Source organism: Porites lutea, chromosome 8 (assembly GCF_958299795.1).
Source record: "Porites lutea chromosome 8, jaPorLute2.1, whole genome shotgun sequence".
Taxonomy (NCBI): domain Eukaryota; kingdom Metazoa; phylum Cnidaria; class Anthozoa; order Scleractinia; family Poritidae; genus Porites; species Porites lutea.
This window is the reverse complement of record NC_133208.1, coordinates 4,010,778-4,035,914: the sequence shown is the minus strand read 5'-3', so window position 1 is coordinate 4,035,914 and position 25,137 is coordinate 4,010,778. Positions and strand designations below refer to the sequence as shown.

At 38.6% G+C, this 25,137-nt stretch overlaps 2 protein-coding genes across 2 annotated transcripts in view; one reads left to right on the top strand and one right to left on the bottom strand.

The window, feature by feature from the left end:
• The window catches only part of LOC140945700 (tetratricopeptide repeat protein 38-like), a 14,095-nt gene extending 4,193 nt beyond the window's left edge, over positions 1-9,902 (bottom strand). Inside the window, exons 1-12 of the mRNA XM_073394734.1 lie at positions 9,759-9,902; positions 8,039-8,116; positions 7,287-7,368; positions 6,377-6,551; positions 5,635-5,808; positions 3,937-4,012; positions 3,247-3,366; positions 2,215-2,274; positions 1,857-1,895; positions 895-973; positions 545-615; positions 1-23 (exon numbers count right to left, since the gene is read on the bottom strand). The exon at positions 1-23 is cut by the window's left edge and continues 72 nt beyond it. Coding sequence (XP_073250835.1) covers positions 1-23; positions 545-615; positions 895-973; positions 1,857-1,895; positions 2,215-2,274; positions 3,247-3,366; positions 3,937-4,012; positions 5,635-5,808; positions 6,377-6,551; positions 7,287-7,368; positions 8,039-8,116; positions 9,759-9,794 — 1,013 coding nt within the window. The 5' untranslated portion in view covers positions 9,795-9,902. The remainder of the gene's footprint in view (positions 24-544; positions 616-894; positions 974-1,856; positions 1,896-2,214; positions 2,275-3,246; positions 3,367-3,936; positions 4,013-5,634; positions 5,809-6,376; positions 6,552-7,286; positions 7,369-8,038; positions 8,117-9,758) is intronic.
• A 96-nt stretch (positions 9,903-9,998) lies between these two features.
• LOC140945693 (uncharacterized) lies at positions 9,999-23,703 on the top strand. The gene is made up of 9 exons (XM_073394726.1): positions 9,999-10,123; positions 12,134-12,234; positions 12,961-13,053; positions 13,963-14,254; positions 16,000-16,055; positions 17,170-17,491; positions 19,186-19,438; positions 20,704-21,383; positions 23,337-23,703. The coding sequence occupies exons 2-9, from the start codon at positions 12,159-12,161 to the stop codon at positions 23,701-23,703; spliced, it is 2,139 nt and encodes a 712-aa protein (XP_073250827.1). The 5' UTR covers positions 9,999-10,123; positions 12,134-12,158.
• The last annotated feature ends 1,434 nt before the right edge of the window (positions 23,704-25,137 follow it).

The window sequence follows — 25,137 nt, the reverse complement described above, 5'->3', positions numbered from 1 at the left end:
AACATGTGAACATCGTTAAAAACCTGGAAAAAATACAACAAAATCCGTGACAGGCTGGCAATCTTGAAAACTTTTCCGCTTTTTGTGGACAAGACTAAGTTTGTCACGAAGATTTCTTTGAGTGTTACAAGGTGTTGTTTTGTATACATTTGGTAGCTTAGACCTCCCATTCCTACAGGGCACGGTACGAACAGACCTTCTCGAATATAAAAATCACACAATACTTCTCGTGCTTGAGCACATATCCGAAACATTTCCCAGATTTTAGGTGGCAAATACACCCAAGATTCGCAAAAAGATTCCCATAACTTAAAAAAAGGATGGATCGTGTCTACGACTAGGCCTGTAAAAGGTTGTCACATTATTCTTAAGTGTCAACTGTTCACAAAAGCAGTAATTTCTGGAGATTATGGAAACTAGTTCTAACAACAACAACAACAACAAATGCCGCGTGGTGTAGAAGGGCAATTAAATTTGTCCAAATTTGCTCGTGTGAACATGAATCTATGGGTTAAAATAAGTGTAAACAGACGATTGATCTTACCAAGATATGATCATCTGTATGTGACTCCCAGAGGTGATAAATTTCCTTCCAGCGGTTGCCAACATCAACGCCTAATGACAGTATTAGAGGGCCGTGACATAAAATGGCAAAACTATCTGGACACTTATTATATCACCTAAAGTCAAGCCTGCATAAAAAGGGTAATGGACCACTGATATGGACAGTTGGAAGCTTAATATTGAGGCTTGATAAGCCTTATAAATTAAATTAAATAAAGAATATCACTGTTGAAAAGGACTATTCATCAAAAGGCGAGAGTAGACTCCACATTAGAAATCACGTTTTCGCTGTTGTCGCCATGGCAGTGAGTGTGCCACAGTAACACCAACCTTCCATTTGAAGTCTGTAAAGAAGTGATGAGGCGTCTACCAAATCCAACATGGCCCCGGAATGACAGCGCTTGCCAACCTTAAACAGCAATGACAGAAATAACGTGTTCAAAGAAAAAGACACGTAAACAAACAGAAAAACAAACAAAGTGTACCACGGTTTACGCGCCTGAATACTTAACACCTAAGTTCGTTACAAGAGGCAGCGTATCTGGACGCACAACCAGGAACTTCCAACAACTAAAGATTTCTCTTTTTTAAAGATGCAACGGGACAGAGAACCTTTTACTGTAGAGGGGTATCTATCTGGAATAAGCTCGATTCAAGCTTGAAATTATGCAAGAATCCCGCTTTCTTCTTTAAAAAATCATCTTCCGAACGAACTTTTATATCAACAATAATTTAATTTTTAGAGTTGAATAATTTGTATTGTATATAATGAGTTATATCGTATGTAGTTAGTTATTTTAATCCAATTCAAATGCATATAATTGTTCGATTTCTGTGAATAGGTTTTACCTATAGTATTTAATTTTTACTCCATAATATCCTATTTGATCACTGAAAAGACCAAGATGGGGATGTGCTCAAAAAATGTCTGTAATGTAATGTAACGTAATGTAAAGTGGAAATTTTTTGCTGACAATGCAGGTTACCTATTTAGCCTCGTTTAGTTTGGTACAAAAATTGACGCAAAGAAAGAAAAAATTGTGCAAAAAACAACATGAGAGATTAAAAACAAGAACTACAACACCTGACGTGTATATTTTTCGTAACTAGTTTCTTTGCATTTTAGCTCTTTGCTTGTAATACAAAAGGAAATATCAGCTTTCAAAAACAATACAAAAATGAACAAAATTAACAGAAATTACGGGTGAGAAACCTGTCGATGAAACCTTTTTATCGCATTGAACAAAGGATGTTTAATTTGTCTACTATTATGGGCTAAAATTGTCCTGTACCTCCTCGTCATATATATCTACCGCAGCCTGATATTCACCCTGAAAAATAAAACATTGTAAACAAACGTTGTTATAACTTGGAAATTACAGTTAGTTTGTTAGCTTGCCAACACGCGCTTTTAAGTGAGTTTCGCGCATGCGTCCCTTAACAGTGTCTCTGTGGTGTATCTTGAGTGTAATTGAGAGCCAATTGCAGCTTAACATTCACGTGGGGCAAAATTCCTGGCAAGAGAGCATGAGACGAAGTGGGGCAAGAAAAATAACACCATTACATCATTTTAAATGCTTATCTTCTTTCTTTCAAGATGACATCGAAAACAACCGTCCACAGTTAGTATATCCCAAGTAATGCATATACCTTTTCGATGTGGTATAAAGCCCAGTGCCAGTAATTGTGACAAGCTAACATTGCTCCAGTCTAAAAGAAAAACAAAGAAAGCCAGTGGCTACCATGCGACTCGGATGGTATAGTGCAATCTGTTGCTGAATAGATGAAAGGGAAAATGGGAATCGAAGTGTGACGTCACATTACCATGGTAGCAAAATCTCTATCTCCACAATCGTTCTTGACAGAGACAGACATTACCATTGACCAACGAATAGTATTGGCCACCGTTTTGTGCTTGAGTTTAATCATGCATAAGAAAGTCATACTTGTCAAATTTTTTCGTTTTTTTTCTGACATATTTGCAGGACCACGGTTTGTTGAGACCCGGAAATTTTGCTACCATGGCAACGTGACGTAAGGACTCCTCCTGTCCATTTGCTCAATAAAAAGCATGTCACAGCCAATCCCATTGGAGAATTCGTGATAGTATGTTAATTGGTTTCTATCAATAAGGAATAGAGTTTATTCTTTTAATATTTCGGTTGGTTTTTTTAAGCAAGGGAATCGGATGAACCGTGCGAGCACTTAGGACTGACAGAAAATCGAAAATGGGAGTCGTAAGCCGAACTATGATAGTTCGGCTGCTGACTCCCATTTTTGATTTTCTGTCAAGGCTCCAGGAAAAACGCAGGAATCAAAACATTTCCTCCGCAAATGACTCCCTCGTTTACGATCTTATAAAAGTAGCCTGAAGGGGCATAAACAGAATTGCAAATATACTAAAACCAATCACAATGTCTGTCCTTTCTGCTTGTGACTACGACAGTCTAGTTTTCGCTAGATCGAAAGTGACGGAGTCGTATACAGAATCGGCACTCTGCTTTTAATGGATCACTAACGACTCTAGTCCAGTTCTGTCCCTCTTTGTACGCCAACTCTTCCCAGCGTTTCGCGACAAAGAGTATCCAGAAACGTCCCCGACGGCTTGGTTGCAGGTGAAAACCAGGCTAAACAACTATTTATCATAAACAAGTGTAAATGCAAAAAGAAGAACCATCGTACTGTCCAGTCATTTATTGTCTTGCTAAGAAATTTGATCCCATCATCTTGTCGTCCCTCCATCTCGATCACATGAGCTTCGGCATGAGTGCTCCAACAGTCCTTTGGATTCAGTTCCAAGGCCTACAATGCATTGACAAAGGCAATAAATCAGTAGAAAGTGACCGAAGTCAAATTCGACACACTTTTCCAAATTTAATTTTGTGAAATGCTGAAAAAAACAAAACAAATGGTACCGCGTGAATGTAATACTGGAGAGGTTTCATTCGAATGGTCATACCATAGGATTTCATTCACAGACTCAAAAGTTAGAACTACAAACTAAATAAATAGTACCACGTGAAGTACTGTTGAAGCGGTTTTACAATGATTTGAATGGTCACACCATAGAATTTCATTCACAGACTCAAAAGTTAGAACTACATACTAAATAAATAGTACCATGTGAGAGTACCACTCAAGAGGTTTCATTTGAATGGTCATACCATAGGATTTCATCGACAGACTCGAAAGTTTGAACTACATACTAAATAAATAGCTTTTCCAGTCTACGCTATACGCTTTACTGAAATTATTCACGATAGATCATGTAAAAGCGTTAAGCAAATCATTGAAAATGGCTTAGAACGCGGTTTTGTTAAATACTTGCTAAACTCCGTTTACATAACTGGGCCTTGGAGATTTAAACTCTACCTTAAGAGCATATTTTTCCGCCTCCTTGTAAAAGTTTGTTTCTACAAGACCAAAGGCATACATTCCTTGCAGATACCTGTGAGTGATAAAATCTAAATTAAGGTGGTGTAGAACACAAACCGTTTATACAAAACGTCTGTTCATTGTGATGGGAAGTAACTACATACAGTATACCAGTGAGAGAGGCCGGGGAAGGAGAACCAAACAAAGACAAAATAAGAGAAAAATAAGGGTGCATTTCCCCTGTCGTGTCGTTTTTATGTACTTGTACGGGTACAACTTACGTGGGTGAATAAAATGGAGGAAATTAATTTTATGAAAGGTCATGCATTAACGTAAAAGCTACGAGACCCTGGAAATCCTCCCTTACCTGTCTTATTTAGCCTGCGCCACAAACGAAACTAAACTCTGGTTAAGTCCGTCTACGAAACAGCGCCGGAATCCTTGTTTTAGGCCCCCATCTGAGTATCAGGATTTGAGCATGCGCCATGGTTAGCCTGTTTGTCGATTGCCAATCAGAGTGAGAGGAAAAACGAAACGTATTTCCGGTAATTCGTTGGGTCCGTTGGGGGACTAGAACAAGGATCACGACGCTGCTTTGCAGACGTTACTAACCGGGGTGTGAATTACGTTTTGCGACGGGACCTTACGAAACTGGCAACGGGAAGGTCTAAAAAGCAATAGGTTTAATCAGCAAAATAACAACTCTGCAACGTGTATCACGCTTCTTTGTAAATTTCTTTGCTGTGCCTCCACAATCACGCCGTTTTCATGGACGTCGCCGTTGTCTGATCATAGGATCCCTAAGCAAATAATATAACGCTTTTTGCTTAGCGCCCGCGCCTGGGATTTGAAGAAAAGGCTTGGTTACCAAGACTAAATCAAATACTGGCGGTCAGTTTGAACAGGTTTGAATCGAACGATGCATTTTTTTCGTCTTTTACAAGGGATATATGGGAGAAAAACGAACAGGAAAGACAAAAAACAACTGCTATGTGAGTAACTAAAGTATAAATGAGACAAATTAACGTTTATTTAGTCGAAACTGATGTTTCTTATAGCTAATACTTTGCCCAGAGAGTGACCTAGTTGTGTCTTGTGGGGTTACGGGTACATACACTGTACATGTAGAAGAACTACTAGGAAAATAGTACTTACCGCCCCTATAGTTTCTGTTGCATGGGACCTATGATCCCAATTGACAGGGGCATACCCAGTCTTTTTGCAAGGTGGGTTCTAACTTGATTGAAATTATTGATTATTCACCCAAGAGAGCCCAATAAATTATACAGTAATCCAGAATGCATGATGCATATCTCACATGTAGAAGTAGAAGAACAATTCTTGATATTTTTTCCCTAGGATTCTTATTTCTCAATTTGTTTTCTGAAGGTCAGTACATAAAGGGGATACCAAAAAATCTCTTGAACCCTACCTCCTGTTAGCTGTTAGCCTGTGAACACACGTTATTTCCGGTCGTTGCTTCTCTCCATCCAAAAAGGATGACCCGAAATACATCTGGGTTTGCAGGCTAACCCCCCTGGGAACACTTTTCGTTTGTCCCTACCCCACTGGGCATCTCTGTGTCAAGTTAAGTCATAGCCTCCTTTGCAGCCATTTTATCTTGTCACATTGTGTGACAAGACAAAGAACAGTCTCAGGGGAGACTAGTAAGTCTATAAAACAAAACCATCTCACCCATAAAGTGGCATGCCTTCTTTCCAGTGAGGAAGTACACGGGCAATGGAATCTCTGATGTGCTCTTGGTAACCCATGTAGAAATATGAATCATGAGCCATTTTTAGTGCAAACATGTCTGTTGGATTTTCCACCAAAATATCTTCCCACGTTAGACATGCCTGTGCTGTGTTTCTAAAAGAAAAAAAAAAACAAGCAAACTTTTTTAAAGGATTACAAGTGTCGATTGATACTTTACCTGTAATGCCAGGCAATTTTACAGGTATTTTTTCTAAGTACTGTTTAAAAAACGTGCAGGAGTGCATTACCAAGTTTAAAAACATTTCAGCGCTTGAAGTTAACTTTTTACTGCACTTGCAAAGTTTTGCTAGAAACATTTTTTCTTCTAGCAAACTGGTGAGACCAGTAGCAAATTCTTTCCCTTTTTTAAATTGTTGGGAGACATGGATGACTCTAACTCGCAAACATTTGTAAGTGGATATTTTTGTCACTCACAGATTTTCAAAATCACTCGCATTTTCCGAGTTTGCGAGCATTAATGTCAAGCCCGGCATTATTTTCTATAATAAAAATGTGATTGGAACGTTTACTGTATAGTATAAAAAACTGTTTTTTTTTCTTCTTACTTCCGGCTATTTGCTTCAAGCTGCCAATAACTTGACCTTTTTTTTCAATTTCCCTTGAAGGTTCAAGTTATCTGGGGTCTACTGTTCAATCAAAAGGCAAAAAAAACACAAACTACCCTTCAGCCCACTCTTGTACAGCTCTCACATGCAGCTTTTCTCTATTAGTGATGCTGCTTGCTGCTGTGGCAAGTGATTGTAGTGTATCCATCCTACTCTTCAGATCCTGATTTACGTGAATACCTATGCCAGATGATATGAGATCCAACCCGCAGGATAGTACATGGCCCATTACTGAAACAAAAAAAAGGTTCAACCGAATGACTGAAAAATATTAATTATTGATTGTTATCCGTGAAAAACATGTGCATGTGGTGAAAAAAGGTGATATGGGACTGCAGATAAAAATCAATATAAAAATTGTCTACATGTTACACGTCAGGCATGTATAATAGGAACTCAGAAACTGCCTGCTCCCTCCCCCCCCCCTCCCCCACCCCCACCATTTCTGCAATGGTCATAACAGAAGAGCAGATCTATGGTTAATACCAGTGGGCATTTGATACAGTTGGGAACTCCAACACAATTTTCCACACTTTCAATTTTTTATATTATTTTCTTTTTTCTTTCTGGGATTAATATACACAAGAGGAAAAATGACTGAATATTAGGCTTTATTCAACTTAAAAGTTCTCTGTCTTTCTAATCTAATAATAATGAATGACTATAAAAATATAATATGGTAGAATTTATGGTTGATCCACATACATGTACGTGTACAGGGTACACAAGGAGACAGGGAGGTCAAAATCAAAAATGAAATGAAATAAATAAATAAAAGTTATACAAATTAAGTCATGTACATAAGTAATAATGACAATTACAGCATGTAAATGAACTTACAGTGTAACGTTTTAAAGCCACTAGAAATGGTAGTGTAGCATTACACTTAATAAACAGTTTGTCAAGTTGCGAGCTCCGGCTATCAATTTACAACAATCATGCAGGATCTTTGTTAATTGAACTCACCAAAAGTTGGATCAGCTGCGATCATCTTAGAAATTGATCCCTCAATACCACCAACAGTAGAGTCATCATACCACCCTGTGTACTACAATATGATCAGTTGAACATTATCAGTTTTTTTTTTAATATTACTAGTACATGTATCATATTGTACTTTACCAATCTACAGTACACCCAAGGTGTAATAATATACAGCAAGTTATATTAAGTAGAACCCCTCCATTATGCCAACATGAATGCCGTGAGTCCCAAACTTTCTTGCCAGGCAACACCCCTATTGAAAAGCAGACACCATTGAAAGCAATATGTGCGTGCATTTTACAGACCTGTACATGTCATAGCCTGCTGGTTTGAAACTGAGGGGGACTGGGTAAAATTAGATGATCCATGAATCTTGAGATTGAGACCCGTCAAGATTTTCAAAATTCCGTGTTTGGTGTTAACCAGGCTGACAATGGACCAGCTTCACATGCTAAACACAATTTCATGTGCTTCCTAATGCAACAATTAACAAATTTGACTGTCCCATTAAGAGATCTTTATTTGCAAGCTACACCCCACCCTCAGGGGAATGTGCAGGCTGACACCGTCCACTCGACGGTGTTTGTTTAAAAATGTTGACTCCAAATCATCAGCTTTCTGCTCTTCATAGTTTTATGTCAGCTTAAGTAACCAAACATTAATGAAAATAAAAAAGGTATTACAATTACAAGTGAAATCAGTCATTTTATAATGATACACACAAACCAACCAACCTGTGTTACGGTAGCATCATACATTTTTGCTGCTTCATTACTTGTAGTAGTTAGAGGTAATCCTTCACTGCGCCAAGCCTTCAAAACAAATAAATAATTTCTATTTTAATGTATTTGGCATAAAAATGTGATTTCCATTTGAAATCTCTTTTCAGGTGTTTATTTAGTCACTTGCGGTTATAGTGGCAGACTTTAAAATCAGCTTAATTTTATTATTGGGTAGCCTGTGGCAGAGCTAATCAAGTTTTTGGTGGCAAGTAATCTCTGTCCAAAAAAAGACAAAATGATGGACACTAACCCAGAAGGCATTGCATGTCCCATCCCCCTGCAATGAGGACAATCATTTGACTTTTGAGAGGAGGAGGCTGGTTGTTTCAGATATAAATGTACAGTAAACAAGAAAATTGGGTACCATCAATTCCACCACAAATGAATGAAAAATACGAAAAATGAAAAGTTACCCTTATAAAACAAGAAAAGATAGGCATTATTTTTAACTGGGACATTTTCACAATGAGACCCCTCTACCCAACCTCTCTGCCCTCCCCACCAAAAAAAATATATAACATGACAGCGTAATGTGACTAAGATTTGATCAAAATTGCATTTACATGTAAAGACCTTCTAACTATCCAAGTGAATATTATGTTTCTGTTTGATGGGGAAGCAGCCTTATATGGCTCCATTGTGGAGATCTTGTTATTAAACTGCTGCAGCAATTATTATTAATATTACTATTATTATTATCATTATTACTTCTATTGTTTATTTATTTAGTTATTGTTATTTATTTTCAACCAATAAATCAATAAATCAATCAATTTATTTGCTCTTTTTTACATACAATGATTACACAGTCTTAAAATTAAAATATAATAGGGCAGAAACTCTCAGCAAACCCTGCAGGGCTTTTCGAGGAGAGCCCCTGGACAAGTTTTGTAAGTATGATTTTAATTTAAAATTACATGTCTGTATTATAGCTTACATGGATAAAGTATATTGCAGCTACTCACATTTTTTATTATATGACTGTTTGATCAAGAATCTCAAATAAATTTATTTTTCTATTTGAGGAGAAAATGAGTTTTGATTTTTTTTCCTAAATAAAGAGAATGATTTTATGAGGTTTTATGGCTTTGATGGATTTTGTCAAGTTGTTCCTTTATTTTTTGTACAAACGCCAAGGGATATTAGGTCAGTAAAACCTTCCAAAGGTTTTTATCTCTTGACAAGGAATCCATTGTTGTTATGTCTGGGACGAGCATAAGTAATTTAATATGGGGTCATAAACCTGCCCCAGTAAAATCCCGTTAAGTTGCGGAGCCATATCTTGGTTAGATTTCAAGATATCATTTCCAAACTTGGCGGCTTTACTAATTTTGATGTGTTCTTTCCAGCAGTGTTGATGGATTTTTATTAACTTTAAAAAAAAAACAAGCAAACAAACGAACAAAACAAAACGAGGAAGAACATGGTCTCATCTCCTCACTACGATGTAGACGAACGGGACGTACGGTGTAGTTTTTTAAAAAATATGTCCATGCAACGCAAACAGCTTTAAATCACGATTGTGGTTAACAAAATCGCGATTTAAAGCTTCGATCACGATTCACCACAATGATCAGCCAAGCCATACAGTCTGCCAGCCCCGCCAAAATTGAGGCGAAGCGGATCGATCCAGCCAACAGATATTTGCAACGAGCAAAACTTACATTCTCACCTCAAGATCTCTCCAGTTAGTGTACAAATACGACATGGCTGCAAAGGTTTCAGGACAGTTTATCAAGAGCGAGGATCCGAACTTATACCGGCAAAAGATGGAATGAATGGACTCTTATGATCGTCACGATCGTCACGGAAAACATTACGCCCGCGGTTAGCAAACGTCAGTGGTAGCCCCCATGGAACAAATCGTACTGTGTGTCAACGCATGTGCCACACAACAAAAACATCTGTGCCCGCAGACACTACTTTTATATCTTGGGAAAGCCGGCTTTTTTTATCCCTAAAGCATTTATTTTATTGGGTCCGAGCTTATAACAGGTACTTCTAACTTGAACAAGGAAGGAGTTTTTCTACCTGAAGGTAAGATGGGATAAAAATCCTCATTCTACGCAAAATGTTTTCTCTCATAAAACGCAAGGACACCTGATCTGAGCGCGCGTCGATTCAGTGATCAGCCCTTTAAATAGACAGTTGGGCTTAAGGATTTTAATCGATGCCAACGCGGTCCATGATTCTTATTTTTAAAACTTCTATGCGACATCAAATCATTTCTGATATCGTTTGAAATATCCTGGAAATTGATTTATAGTGTCAGGAAAATCGTGTATTTAGATGGGTGTCTTCAACCACGATTTTAGGCTATGTTCTCTAAATAAACGGTAATCAAATGCCTCCTTTTTCTCCGCTAAGTTTCTTTTGTTCTTTTTCCTTTCCTTTCATGAACTGTTCTTATTTATGGCTCCATCCAGTTTTTCCCTTTTCTTTTTGAGTGCACTGCGGAGGAATCATTGTATCATTATAATATTTCCCATGTGAAGTTATTATTAGTATTCATGAATTTTAGACAGCCAAGGTTTTAGCACCTGTCATGTAGTCATTTAGCTGGACAAAGGGCATTATTATTATAATATTCCATCTGAAAAGCGTTGAAAGGAAACTGCTATAATAATTCTCCAGACACTACACTCTTTTAATAAAATGATTCAGTATAAATAAGAGTTTTAATTTAGAAAATCTTGCATTATTTTTTCCCCAAGCATTTTAAAAATATTTAGACACATTTTCATATTTTATTCATAAGGACATCAGCTCCTATGCTAGTCATTAACACAGTCATTGCCTGTTATTTCTGGCTATTGGTGTCTCAGTGTGTATTTTAGCTGTGAACATTTAAAAGGCTGTGGACACTCTAAGTGAAGGAAAATGTCTTAAGACAGCTTTGCTTAAACTCATATAATAATTTTGTGACAAAAACTATAATAATTTGGAATAACTGATCCCACAAGACAAAGTAAGATCCTGCTGATGTTAAAAAAATCATCATAGAAATCATACCTTAATTAAAGAAAAGAAAGAAACAGGTTTCCTTATTGTAAAGGTGTTAAAAGGAAAGGTGAAAGTTTCGTTAGTATGAAGCATGCCTAGGGGTATTGCTACTCCCCCTGGACAGGAAGCTAGTCCGTCTAGTATGTTGCCGGTACCCATTTATACACCTGGTTGAAGAGAGACAAAGTGGAGTAAAGGTTCTTGTCCAAGGAACCAACGCAACAGGTGAGGTTTCAAGCCTGGATCCAGAGTTTCAGTTGTGAGCCACTTGCCCACCTACACCTCCATTTCCTTATTGCATTATCCCACTATTTAACCCTTAAGAGTGATCAGCGTGAAATATCTCCTTATTATATCAATGCTTTAGAAAACAGAGAGGTCATGAGAATTGAGTACATGATCAGGGAAGATGTGTATAATTGATAAATTAACAAATTCGCCCCACTACTTCTGTTGAAAAAGTATAGGGACAGTAAATGAGAATCCCAATTTTGATATTAGGGTTAAAAGGGTTAAGAGGAGTTAGCAGAGTGGGTGGGCTCTTAATATTAGGAAGCGTACTAGAGGATGGATTCTTCAATGTTTTGTGAAAATCATCTGGTTTAAAATGGCAATCAGAAGAGTGATTACAGTAGTCTGACAGGTACACTGTAAATTTTATTCTCCTTGTTCAACCTGTCTCTCAGTTATTTTAGATTATCATTAATTTAGAGTATAATATATTATGCGTCGTTTAAATATTTTTACTTTTATATTGTATAGGTAATTCCAATTATTTAATTATAAATTGTGTCCCCAAATTAGTATAGGATTTTTCCCACACTATACGGCTCTGACACGTACATTACTAAAGTTTTTTATTCTATTCTGCCAGTTTCAAACATTTTCATTAAGGCAACTGCAAGTACTCCATAAAGGTTCTGTCTTGTGCAAGCCAATGTCATTAAAGCCTAAAATGTTACTTTAAATTTACGTCGAACTTTCTCAGAAAATGAATGTTATTTGGTTCTTGAATTTATGTATTACTGGTATCTTGCTTCACAGTGAGTGGTTTCGGTGTTCATCTGAAATGGCTGAAGTGGAAGGTGTCTGCAGTGTTGGTATGGAGTATGAATCTACTGCTGTAATCTGTAGGCCAGCAGAAAGTACGTACTGCTTTATAAGGTTAATTGATAAAATAATTTTCTGTCTAGCCCGAGAAAATAGCTAACTTAGTGACATTTTGTGAGGCCAGCCATTGTTTCCCTGGGACATAGCATCTAAGGAACAACTGCAAAAGTACTGAGGATCTAAATGGATGAGGCAAATTTCCCTCACGGCACAACCAATCAGAAGCACATGTTGTTTCCAAAGCAAAATAACCTCAAATAATTTGCATTATCATTATTATTTTTTGTTGGAGTTGAATTGTTGTTAAGATAATGCATTTTTTTATAAGTGATAAAATTTATTTCAGATTACGTGACTGGCTATCCATTAAGGATCATTAAATGTGTCTGGGAGACTGCCCACCTACCCCTTCCTGAGGCAATATTTTGCCCTCAGTGAGAAGTTAGTGTTATGTTGGCTTATTAGGGGAGGGGTAGGTGGGCAGTTTCCCAGAAACGTATAATGATTCATTAGCTTTATGAGGGCAATATTTTGCCCTCAGTGAGAAGTTAGTGTTATGTTGGCTTATTAGGGGAGGGGTAGGTGGGCAGTTTCCCAGAAACGTATAATGATTCATTAGCTTTAGGGAGATCATGGCAAATTTGTTTTTATAACCACTGATAACCTACTTTTCCTTTAGATTCTCCAGCAGCCTGGAATTTTTTTAGTTCAAGCTGTCTAAATACAAATAAATAAATAATTATGACTTTCCTACTTTACAGTGTTAGAAGTTCCTGTGGGAGTCCTTTCTGAAGAAAATATTCACAGAGTTGATATAATTGAACCAAAAGAGAGTAGAGAATGGAAGAAAAAACGTAAGTTAAACATTTACTCTTTTTCTGTATTATTAGACTAAATAAGAGCAGAAAAAGTAGGTGTTTTGTCAAATTTTGTGTTGCATTTTACAGTTCGAGTGCCTCATTAAAGAGATGCTTTTTATGCCCCAGTTTAACCCATCTCTCAACGTGCAAACTAACTCGATCTGTTCGTGCTAAAGTGTGTTTTTTTTAACTTGCCTTTATTAGTTTGCTTGAGACTCTAGCTTTAAATACATTTGCATTATTTGTTCCATTTTATTAGTACATTGTACTTGCATAGTATTGATAATGGGGTTACTTTTATATATGACACTAAAACGTTGACTTTTTACTTGCTTAGTTTTTTTCTGTTTTATCACTAAATCACTGTTGATCATTACATGTGAGAGAGATTCTTGTTACATGTGACCACTTAAATTTTATAGGCACGGTTCTAATTAGTAACTTTTCAAATTCTCTACACCAGTGGCCATTGTTTTATTAGAAATGAATATAACTCTATCTTTTTTGCTGATCAAATCATATGAAATAAGTACATGCATACCTGAATAATATCTATTGATCAATTCTATGCAACATGTGCGCTTGAGTGATCAAATAATTTTGTTTCTTTTACTACTAGCTTTAACAAACAATGAAAAAAATCTTTCTCAACCTTTTTAGTCATTCATAAACTTTTTTACCCCCCAGCTTGTTACCATCCAAAACACGCGTAAATTAAACCATCCCCCTCCAGTCCCCCTTAAAAAAAGTACTGTATACTGTAACGGCAACATTAATCCTTCTCAAGACATCCTCCTCCTTCCCATCCACCCCCTCCCCCCCCCCAAAAAAGTCCTTCCGTCATTGCTTTAAATTCCTTCCTTCTACGCCTGCACTGTAATTGAAATGATTTTCCCTCCGCAGATTCGAAGCAGCAAATAATACTGCAAAAGAAGAAAGAGTTGTACACAAAACTTGACGAGATCCTAGTTTTTGCTCTCCGAGAAGAGTTTGAAATGTGCGCGGGGCACTCCATTGACCGCATTGAAATGATCGAGTTTCTGACCAGTGTTGTGCATCGGCATTTAACCGATTGTCCAGAGCTCCAGAAGGTGTTGGATCTCCGCGATACAGTCCTGACAGGTCGCGTGAAAAAGGCTTTTCCTAGGGTGGAATTTAAACGGAAACAAATGCGACGAGAACATCACAGAAAAGTGTATCCTTGGAAATATAATTTTTTAGGGATTTGCATGTTTAATTTCAATTGGCAGGAATTATTATTTTTTTCTCCTTCTCGCACGCTTATTTCTCACATGACTTAACAACAAGAGTGTAAGGGCCCGTCTACACGTAAACGGCGTTTTCGGACACAAACGAGGCGGGTTTCGAAAACGGTCCCCGAGTTGAGTACCCTGGGTACCAGAGGATTTTTCTCGCGTGTGAACAGAGAACTTCGTTTCGTCGGCCGCAGACCGACACGTGTTCGGACGTTTTCGCGCGGGTTACTTTTTAAGACTTGACCGAAACCGGAAACCGCGCATGAAAAGCCTCTGGCACCCAGAGTATGAGTGGAATTGTTTGAAAATTCCCGCTTATCGTATTCGTATGGACGGACGATGTTTATGTCATACACAATACAGTGCATGCCCTGTAAGTAGAGAGCTTTAGATTCGGGGACGAGAACGACCACGAAGACGGCATTTCATTTTAAGTTTTCTCGCCTATTCCTGTAAAATAGACACCCCGGAAAGTTTCATTGTACTTTTTCTCCACCACAGTTAGCACACTTAGGGTCTGTTTAAGAGGAGAGAGGGTTACCCTACAAGATTTGTAATAATACTTGAAGTTCTCTATGGAAAACACGTTAAGTTAACGAAAAAACGGGAAAATATTATTATCGTATATAGAAGATACCTTATATCGTTCAGGTGTTTCTGATTTGGCTCAGAAATTGGATAATTCCGTTCAAATTGTTAAGATTACTGGTCATGTATGACGGAGGAAAGTTGTCCCGGGTAGGCGAGTTATCCCAAGCAGAGCGTTTACAAGGCAGGTAGGGTGACCATAGCACTCAGTAGGGGTATGGCTAGCGCTAGGGTAACCCTACCTGCCCCGTAAACAAGAAGAAATGTGCTAGTGCTAGGGTAACCCTCTTGCTAGGGTAGCCCTGCATGTAGCACCAGGGTTACCCTCCCTCCTTGTAAACAGGGTCTTATTTTCGTTGAAGGAGGTGAAGCCCTCTCCCGACGCTAAACGATATTTCTAACATTCGATAACTTGTTTTCGCCACTACGACATTCTGGCGTAAACTTGTAGGAGACTGACGACGGCTACCAAATTTTCCCGCCAAAATGGCGTAGGTTCGCACGCGCGTACTACTTAGTATTCAGAAAATCTCGTTCTCGTAGTCATCGTCTTCGTCTTAAGGTGATGGTACACGGGACGAATCGCAACGACGAGTTTTAGCGCAACACAGCGTTCCAATGTTTCGAACAGTGTTGTAACTACTCAAGACAATGTCGCAAAAATGTTGCGACCCTAACCCTAACCCTAACCGCTGAAAATCGTCGTTGCGAATCGTCTCGTGTAACATCACCTTTAGAATCTAAAGCTCTCTGGTGATGTTATCTTACTGTATGTCCATTGTTTTAGCATTTTCATGTGGACGGGCGAAAAAGATTCACTACTTTTGGACACGTATTTTCTCGAAAACAGAGGAAAAAAATATTCGTTTTCAAATCTATTCGGATACTTGTGGACGAGCATTGAGAATCACGTTTTCTAAATCTCTCCATCGCGAGAATCGGCACAGTCATCTAAGGAAATTTAAAAGAGTAACCCCCCCCCCCACTCCCCTTTTCCCAAGAGAGAGAGGAGTCTAGCAATTATTCGTTCGCCTTTAGACTGTGCATCAGAAACTACGAAATCAGCTTCAGTTCTTCTTTCTTGACAACCTAATAGCTGGATTTATGTTAACATAAGACGAAAACTCAGCCGAACTCCTTCAGACACTCCAGGTATGTACGAACTTAAAACTTGCGCACATATTACTGGCAGAATGTTCGAGGCGTATCGTTGGCATATTCGTCCTGTTTTGAAAATACTGTAAGAGAGACAGTTTGGCAGGTCGCTCATATGAAGTTTAAAGAGAATAAGACCGAGGATAGTACCTTGAGGAATGCCGTGGCAAGTTTAATGTTCAATGCCTATGTTGGGATACAACCGTTCAGAAAACATCCTCTTCTTACGAAGCTCCAAACAGGATTTGAACCAGTGATGACAGACGTTTCTAACAACATAACCTTTGTATTAAACCTTGATAAAAGGATAGGATTGTCGAGTCGACAGAGTCGAGATTCTTCTTTAGATCTAGAAAAACTACTGAATTAAGGGTGCGTTTAATGGATCGTATTCCGGAATTAAAATACACAAACGTTTTGTGACATATTCCTTGTACCGTGATTTTTGGACCATTTGGCCGCTATATTAGTCAGAATAATTCGAGCAGATTTCTAGATATTGCAATGAAATTAATGAATTGATTCCATATATTCTTATTCTGGAATACAGTCAATCAACCAAGCCCTTAGTCACCTTTATTAAAATCAAAAACCCAACTTTCATTGGGCAAACAGATAGCAACCCTGACAGCGTACTGGAAATTGAATAAATATTATAGATCTGGTTGTAAACTGTTCTTTCAATGACTTTTGCTGCAAAAGGATTTATAGACATCGGGTATACTTCTGCGAAGTGGCAACTGCTCGCTGGTTACCTAAAGGATCGCATTAGCCGTAGCTTGCGGGATTTAGCGGTCGATAGCTGTCTGCTCAGCTGCTTTCTAGGATTGCTTTTATGTCATTTTTTTAAGGTGCAAAACTGCGAGAAGAATGGGAATAAGTCAAATACTAGGCGATTTCCGAGTTGCCTTAAGCCTCTGTTTCAAAGCGAGGCCAAGTGCGAAGCCATTGACACAATCTCGTGTAAATGAAGCTCATTTTCAAAAGAAATGTTTTGCACTTTGCCTCGTAGTTTTGCCTCGTAGTTTATAAACCTAGAGGTCATAACGCAACTTCTACATTACTTTCTAATTACCATTTCTCACTATCCAGCTTTACCATCTTTCAACAGCACAAACAAGTCACAAAGCTACCCCCACCAAAAACTGGACACCACTGGCTGTTACACCATCAAACCCGGCCTCCCAGACACCATCATCACCCGTTAGTGAAGATACATTAGCCAGTTTCTGCCTCCACCCTAACACGTCGTACGAACGTTGTCATTCAAGTCCTTTAGAAGTAGCTGAAAGCGTGTCGCCCAGTGAAAGCTCTCCAGAGTCTGTCTCTGGCTTTGATGGCGCACTGTCATGTCTTAATGCGTGTAACAGCTATGACAATCAATGTACTGAGGGGAATGGATTATTGATAGATGGCGTTGCTATGCAGAGATGGTAAGTCCCGTTTGTTCAAGACGAAGTTGTTACCTCGTCGCAAATTTTTCTTAAATGCTAAAATTATTTAATTAATTTATTTATTATTGCATTCTTTACCTTATTATTGGAAATTAACACTCCATGAAATTAACGCGAATCGTTAAAATTCGCGTCTTTGTTGCGCGTAAACTTCCGCGACGTTAATTAAGTGCAGCGTTAATTTCCGCGCTCTTAATTTCCAGTATTTTAACCCTAATTTTGGAACCTTTCCAGACATTCTTGACACCTAAAAAACATTAACTACAAGCTTTCTTTCTTTCCATTTACCTTTTATTTTTTATCTTTCACAAAAGCTAAGGCGAAGGTTTACAATATTTCGAGTTCATCTTCATCGTTGTCTCGTTGTCGCTGTCAGAAGTGATGTCAATATCTTCTCCTATGATTTCGGCCAGCACAATCGCGTTAATTTCCTTTATTATGAAATTCTACCTCCTCTTTCGCGATAATTTTCTTTACTCGAAAGTCGTTTTCCATTAAATTCGCGTTAATTTAAGTCCGGTTAATCTCCAATACCTTTATTTCATGGAGCTTTAATTTCCTATAATAAGTTATTATTATTTCCTGGTCATTTTGAACAGAAAAAGACGCCGTGGGAGCGTATTCCTGGGTGGACTACAGAGTCTTTCGTCATCGATATAGTTTCATTTCGCTTTATCTTACCTTACGTTAACTTACATCACGGGTAGCCCAACCTTCGAAATATACGAATTTGTATTGGGAAAAATTGTCTGTTTCTCTAACCTACAATCGGCGACAAAATGAGTTGAGACACTTCGCCCAAAACTGGGCTTTTTTACGTTTTATTAACTTCAAAAGGAGGAAATATAGCTTTCTTCCCCCATCCCCTCCGTGCAATGTTGTGCCCTTGTTCTAGCTGCCTATAGAAAACAACAAACACCCCAACTTTGAATGGAGGGGACAGGGGAGGGGTGCGGATTCCTTTGTTCTCCGAAACTACCCTATTCAAGTACAATGTCTCAACAATTTTGTCGCCGATTGTATGTACATGACAAGCCGGTGAAGGCTTAAATGAAAATGGATTACCTTACTTAATTTGTGAGTTTCTTCTTTCTTGTATGGTCCCGAACTGATTTATGTCCGTTTTAAGGTTTTTATAAGAACCGATTTGTTCTCTCTAAGAATATAATGGAGAGGAAGGAAACCGGTTCTATTAAAACCGATAAATGAGCACAAAGCCGCTTGGGGACCAGGCACAAAAAATTTCGCACCATTCCTGCTTTAAACAACTGGCCTCAGGTAGGCTTCTATCCACAAAAATGGTGGAATCTCGCGCGCATCGAAGCACCCATTGCAGGGTACTTTTAAGGTGATGTTACGCGGGACGACTAGCAACGACGATTTTTAGCGAAGCACGTCTTTGCAACAGTTGTTGAGGAGCCGCTCGTAAGGTCTCTCCTGATTGGTCGCAGAAAACAATGACATGTCATTCTTTCAATTGTTTCAGTATTGTTTGGGGTCAGGGTTAGGCACCATTGGTGCAACGTTGAAACAATAATGCAACCATTCAAAACAATATCGCAGCAATGTTGCAACGCTGTGCTGCGCTAAAAGTTGTTGTTGCTAATCGTCTCGCGTTACATCACCTGTGCACTACCATAACATAACTTGCACTCATTTTTTATTTGTCTCAGGGTTGTATCGCGCTATGTTCAGGATGACACGTCCTTTGTACCTGTTCAAGACGTAGTCAAAGCTTTCAAAGAGGAATACAACGTCGATCTTAGTTATAAGGAATGCCACCAGATGATACTATCTGCCTTTACCACGCCTAGAAACCGTTTAATTGCTAAGAAAACGGTTAGGGTCTCGACATTTGGGCAACAGTATGTCTACAGAGGAATTGCTCCTATTAATAAAGCTATCTGCCTTTCCGACGAAACAAAGGTATGGTGACAGGAAAATAATTTTTTGTTCAATCTGGATAAAATTAATATCAATAACCTGTGAGCAAAGGTTTATCTCGTGCATAGCTTTAAACGTTAGATAAATTGTTCGCGTGGCTTGTCTTTTACGTAGTTGGTTCGTTACTCTGTATGCTCGCAGGGTAAAAGATCCATTTTTTTGCTTTTGATTTCAGCTTTAATTGGTTTAAAATTTGAGGGACAGTGGTGAGGCTTATGTAAAATCAATACTAAATATCAAAGCATAGATACGAATTTATTGTACTCGCAAAAGCTGTCCGGTAAAGTATGAACTGGAAAAAGTCGACATCTTGCCGGAGCAGTTGGCCGAGAGGGCCTGATGCACTAAATGTGAATATTTACTTCCGGCTCAGTGGATTCCGGTCTCTCCACGTTTGTCACTTCCGCTACGGTCTGAATACCTGTTCAAACTATCCGAAATTTGGCACTCCACTCTCTAGCTGGGTGCGGCGCAGCGCGGCTTTGCTCCGTTTCCTATTTGTGAACAAAAGCCCTACCTTGTATGGTTTTTGTACCGTGTGCCGTCGTAAGAATTATCCGGTAGTGTGAACATCGCCTATAAGCTCACAGTTAGGTTTCTATCTTTAGCAGTTATTGGAAGAATGTTCGAGTAGAGCAGGGCGCGAATCCATGAATTATGAGCTACCTGTGCAGAAATCGTGGGATCGGGAGCTGTGTAACAATGGATACTGCTTTTAAATTACATTTGGTCGTTGAATTTCTACAGTTGTAGTGTAGGAAGTGTTGCTATAAGCCCCCCCCGCGGAGAGGGGGTGGTGCTTATTTAGTTCAAACCTTTTTGAGGGGTGGGAAGCTTAAGACAGGGGGGTTTATTTAATTTAGAAAAAACGATAGCACCGGTTTTCTATAAAGAACTAGAATACAAAGTGCAGAACCTCAAGAACAAGAAGGTTTGAGGTCATGCAGAATCAGATCCATCCTTGATCAGTCCACACGAAGTTTTACAGTCGTGATTGATTAATACAGTCTCTCGTTATTTTTTAGTGAAGAATAAGTAGGGGAGGGGAGGGGGGGCCTGTTAACTTTCTTCCCCTGAAAAGGGGTGGGGGGGGGGGCTTATTAGTGGGAGGGGGCTTACTTGAGAGGGTGGGCTTAATAGAGGATGTACGGTGTGTTATATTTTCTACATCTCTTTTCCACTTCTAGGATTGAGACAAAGGCTATTTTTAATAACCCGGTCTAACTTCAATTAATGACTCGTTTTAGGATCCTGAAGAATCTAAGAGTGATCAACTCAGTTGCCAGTCAGAGAACCCTGCAGGAGAAAACGCGCTCGCCTGGAGACAAAAGATCCGGGATATCACAGATGAACGCGATCAGGCGCTTATGGAGCGCAATCAGGCCCTCGCGGCCTTGATGGAATTAGAAACGAAACACGATGAAGCTAAGCAGACTATAGAGAAGTTAAGGAAGGAAATTTTGTGCAAAAGCGCTGCTGAAAAGTCTTCAGAAGCATTGAACGAAACAAGAATGAAAGAAGGTTTTTGTCTGAGAAATCCTGCGCAAAGGTTTAGTGTCACGCAGTGTGACGGAAATTGTGACAACTTTTCTAGTGTTGTTGGAAAAGATTCAGACACTGATCTAAACAACAAGCACTGTGATTGGTTACTCTTGAGGGAAGTTGTCACGCAAGCGAAGGAAGAGCGTGACTGTTTACTTAAAAGGCTGGAGATTGTCAAAAGTGAAAGGAACTCTTATTTAGATCGACTGCATTCTTTGGAGAAGGAAAACCAACAACTAAAAGATGATGTAGGGGTGAGAAACTCGGAGTTGCCTCAAAGTCGCCTCTTGGATGACATTTCACGGCATTTTCAAACAAGATGCCAAGGCGAAAACAACGCGAAAGGAGCACTGAGTTCCGCGCTTTCTCATCTGAAATCTAAACGGTAAGAGAAAACGAAAACGCCCTTTTACAGTTCTGTTCTCAGTAGCCTGGCCTTTGAATAGAAGCGAGGATGAAGTTGACCTGGTTTTGATACAAATCGTCGTGGTTTTCACCTGTTCACGGGCATTAATTTTACTGGAACCGTATAACGTACTGTGGTACTATCACAGAGCCGGATTTACTTGTGGTTTCAAACCGAGTACGGTTGGGTACGTGTCCGTTAATAGGGAGCTTAAGCAGAAACGACGGAGACGGCTGCGAGAACGTCACTGAAAAAAGTGAATCCGCGCTGCCTCGAACTTTATCTCGTTTAATTCGTCAAATGTTGGCAAATGTTTTTGGAGTTGAATTCTAAAGGACTGTGTCAAAGTTCAAGGAAAGAAAAAGAAAGTTATTGCCTTGTTTTCCCGCGCTTTCACGTCGTAGTCGTGCAATGACGGCTAAGAAATGTACAAAAAAGCGTGATGCACGTGCAAAGTTGTTGTTATGTCAATCTAAACCTCTTGCTTTTTGCCTTTCTCGTTCTCGTCGCCGTCGTCGTTGCGCAAGCTCGCTAATTATGGGCCAAACAACACAGCAACCTCAAAGTCCCGCAAGAGATCACTGATCTTTACACAATCCTCAAGTTTGCTATTGATCGGGCCAATAATGAACGAAATACCCCCATTGAAAATGTCCAAAATTTACAGAGAAAAATATGGCCGTCCGGACTACCTTTCCGGTAATCCATTGTAAATTTTGAGGTTTTCTTGTGGATGTCTTTTCTTCAATATTTGGCATACAACAAATTGAGGATTTTGTAATGCTAGGTGTACTCTTTCTGGTTATGTAGATCTTGTGTTGATAATCCCATGATAATATACGGTTTTGTGCCCAGTCCTGGAGGGAAAACGGACAGTGTTAGTATAGGAATAAGGCCCGATTCAGACGCCGCTCCACTCACATGCCGAACCTAACGGATGAACTAAGTGCGGCAAAAGCGCGGCATCTGAGTCAATTTGGTACAGCAGCTTTAGTTTGGTGCGACAAAAGCGTTAAGTTCGACAGAGTCTGTCGAACTTTTGTCGAACTTAACTTAGGCTCGACACACGGTTTGCCGTCTGAATCAGATGTCGCGCCAGTGTCGCTCCAAAGTCGAACTTATTCAATTAGGTTCGGCCCATGAAAAGTATGGCGTCTGAACCAGGCCTCGAACGATTTGCACTTAAAAAGCATGAAATTTTGTATTATAACAAGGTCACCCCAGCCTCGCTTCGGTTCAAAGCCCAGGCCACTGAACAGACAGCTGTAAAACGGCCTTTTTCATCGGTTGTGAGGGTTGCATTCATTTGAGACATAAGAAGGTTGGGCTGATGGTCCTGTCTTCCTAGAAGAGAGACTTTGGCTTGTGCAAAGAAAGCTCAGGCTATTTGCTATGTCAAACGATAGGTTAGGAAAAGTAACTGCAAAATACCTTGCACCTCCTAACCAATCATCATTATCATTATCATTATTGACGTTTTATCGTTATAATTAACAATTAGTCGCCGGAGGCGACGTGTATATCGGCGAATAGTCATCGAGACGAAGTCGAGGTTACTATTCGCCGATATTCACGTCGCCTGAGGCGACTATTTGTTTTAGTATAATTACATTGATCATTACTCGAGAAAATAAAATTATTGATCAATTTCCGACTCCGAAACATCAACAAATCTGGCTGCCATTTTGAAAACTGCGAGCCTTCAATGTTATAATCACCGCCCGGTGATTATAACGGGATGAAGCGAAGCTCCTAGCCAATCATAGCGCTCTATTTTCGACAATTATCATTGTAATTATACTAACTATTCTTATTCGCATGGTTATTTTTATTATTATTTTTTTCATTATTTTTATTCATTATTTTCTCCTCTTTTTATCTGCACTGTACAATGATTACATGCCAACTATGTGTTTTCTTCGTAAATAACAGGAAACAGATTTCACCCTCAAGACTAACAAAGTCTCCAAAATATGAAAATTCAAACCTTAACAAAGTACACAAGGAGCCAAACAGTTTAGACCATCAGACAGCTAGTCAAGAAGTCGGCGCTGATTCTCCAATCCCAACGCACAGCGAAGTTTCGTCTCCAGGCAACTTAACTGCTTTTAATGGTGAAAGGTTCATCGACAAAGAAGGTTTATGTAATATTGTTTCTAGCAAGATAAGCAATAACTCTGTTAGTAATAACTCAACAGTTGTGTCGCACGGCGAGGAACAAGAAAGTAATGATGACTTTCTTGTTTTCACATCTGGTAGCGAAATGATCGGTTTTACGCGACATCCGCTCGAGGACTGATTCTTTTTTTTTCTAGTGAATATGCGCGTGATTTACAAACAAAGAAAGTTTGCTTGTAGTCGTTTGAGGAGACGGAATGCCTCTAGGAATTCTAGCGTATTTGATCCAGCACAATAGTTGTTTTTTTATATTATTTTATTTTATTTCATTTTACCGCTTCACTGTTTTTGTTTTGCTTTGTTTGTTTGTTGATGTTGTTTTGTTTTGTCTCTTCTTTATTGACCAAATCAACTAAAATTATTGAGAGATGGAAAAAAATTGCCCGAAACGAAAACGAGGTAGAACGACAGAAATGTAGCAAAAAGAATTGCAAGTTTCTATAACCATTGAAAACAACACAAAAACTATTAATTTCTTTCTTTCTTTCTTTCTTTCTTTCTCTCTTTATTTATTTATTTATTTATGATAAATATTTATTTCAGAGCAAAATGTTGGGCAAATGTCTCTATTTATTTTTTTTTTCTCGATTCTCTCTTTTTCTTGATTATAAATTTTCTTTGGTTTTTGTTCCTTCATAGTAAAGTTCTTTCAATCCTTAATAACAAGTGCAACTTTCCGTTTTGAAGTTTCCAGTTTTTCACGGAAAACATCCTCGTTAAATACAGCCTAGATGTGTTAAAAAAATATGAAATAATTACACCGAGATCTGACTGGCAAGGGTTTATAAGTAATTTGTTTTTGAGTTTTATGAAAGACTTGGAAATTTTTTCTTTCTTTCTTTCTTTGTTTTGTCGTTGTTGTTGTTGTTGTTGTTTTGTTTTTTCCTTGCGTCGGATATTTTTGTGATCAAGGCACTATATTTTTACGTTGAAAACCAAACAATATCTTACTTTATGTTTCTCTACTTTCTTTCTTTTTTCGTTTTATTTCCCCTTCCTCTCTTTTATTTTTGAAATCAAGAATACTATCATTTGCATGGCAACCATTTCATTGATCTGCAACTTTTCTTTCTTTTTTTTTTTCTTCCTTCTTTCCTCCCGTTTTTCTGTCATTCTTTGTTCCTTTCTTTATTTATGTTTGTTTGTTTGTTTTTCTCATTTTTTTGCCTTTTTTGTTCGTTTGTTTGTTTTGTGTTTTCACCCAGGAAAGCGTTAAATTTGACGTAGTTTGAGCACAGGACACTACTCCAGACGAGGGTGGTGTGCCTGTAATTTATCGCCTGTGTTAGTTTTATCGTGTCCTTCCTCTCCGTCCTCTTCGCCCAAACAACTTGGTTACGAAACACTTCAGTTGTTAAAGTTCACATCGAAATAAAAAACATTTAATTTTGAATAAATTAAATAAATGTTTCGTTTAGCCATCCTTTCGTGGCGCGAGAGACAAGTAATCTTCCTTCTCCTTCTCTACTCAATGCGCTTACTGCTTATTTGCAGAATTTTTGTTTTTCTTTTTTTCTTCAAAAATGAACGCGGTATGCACGGCAGCTTGGTTGAA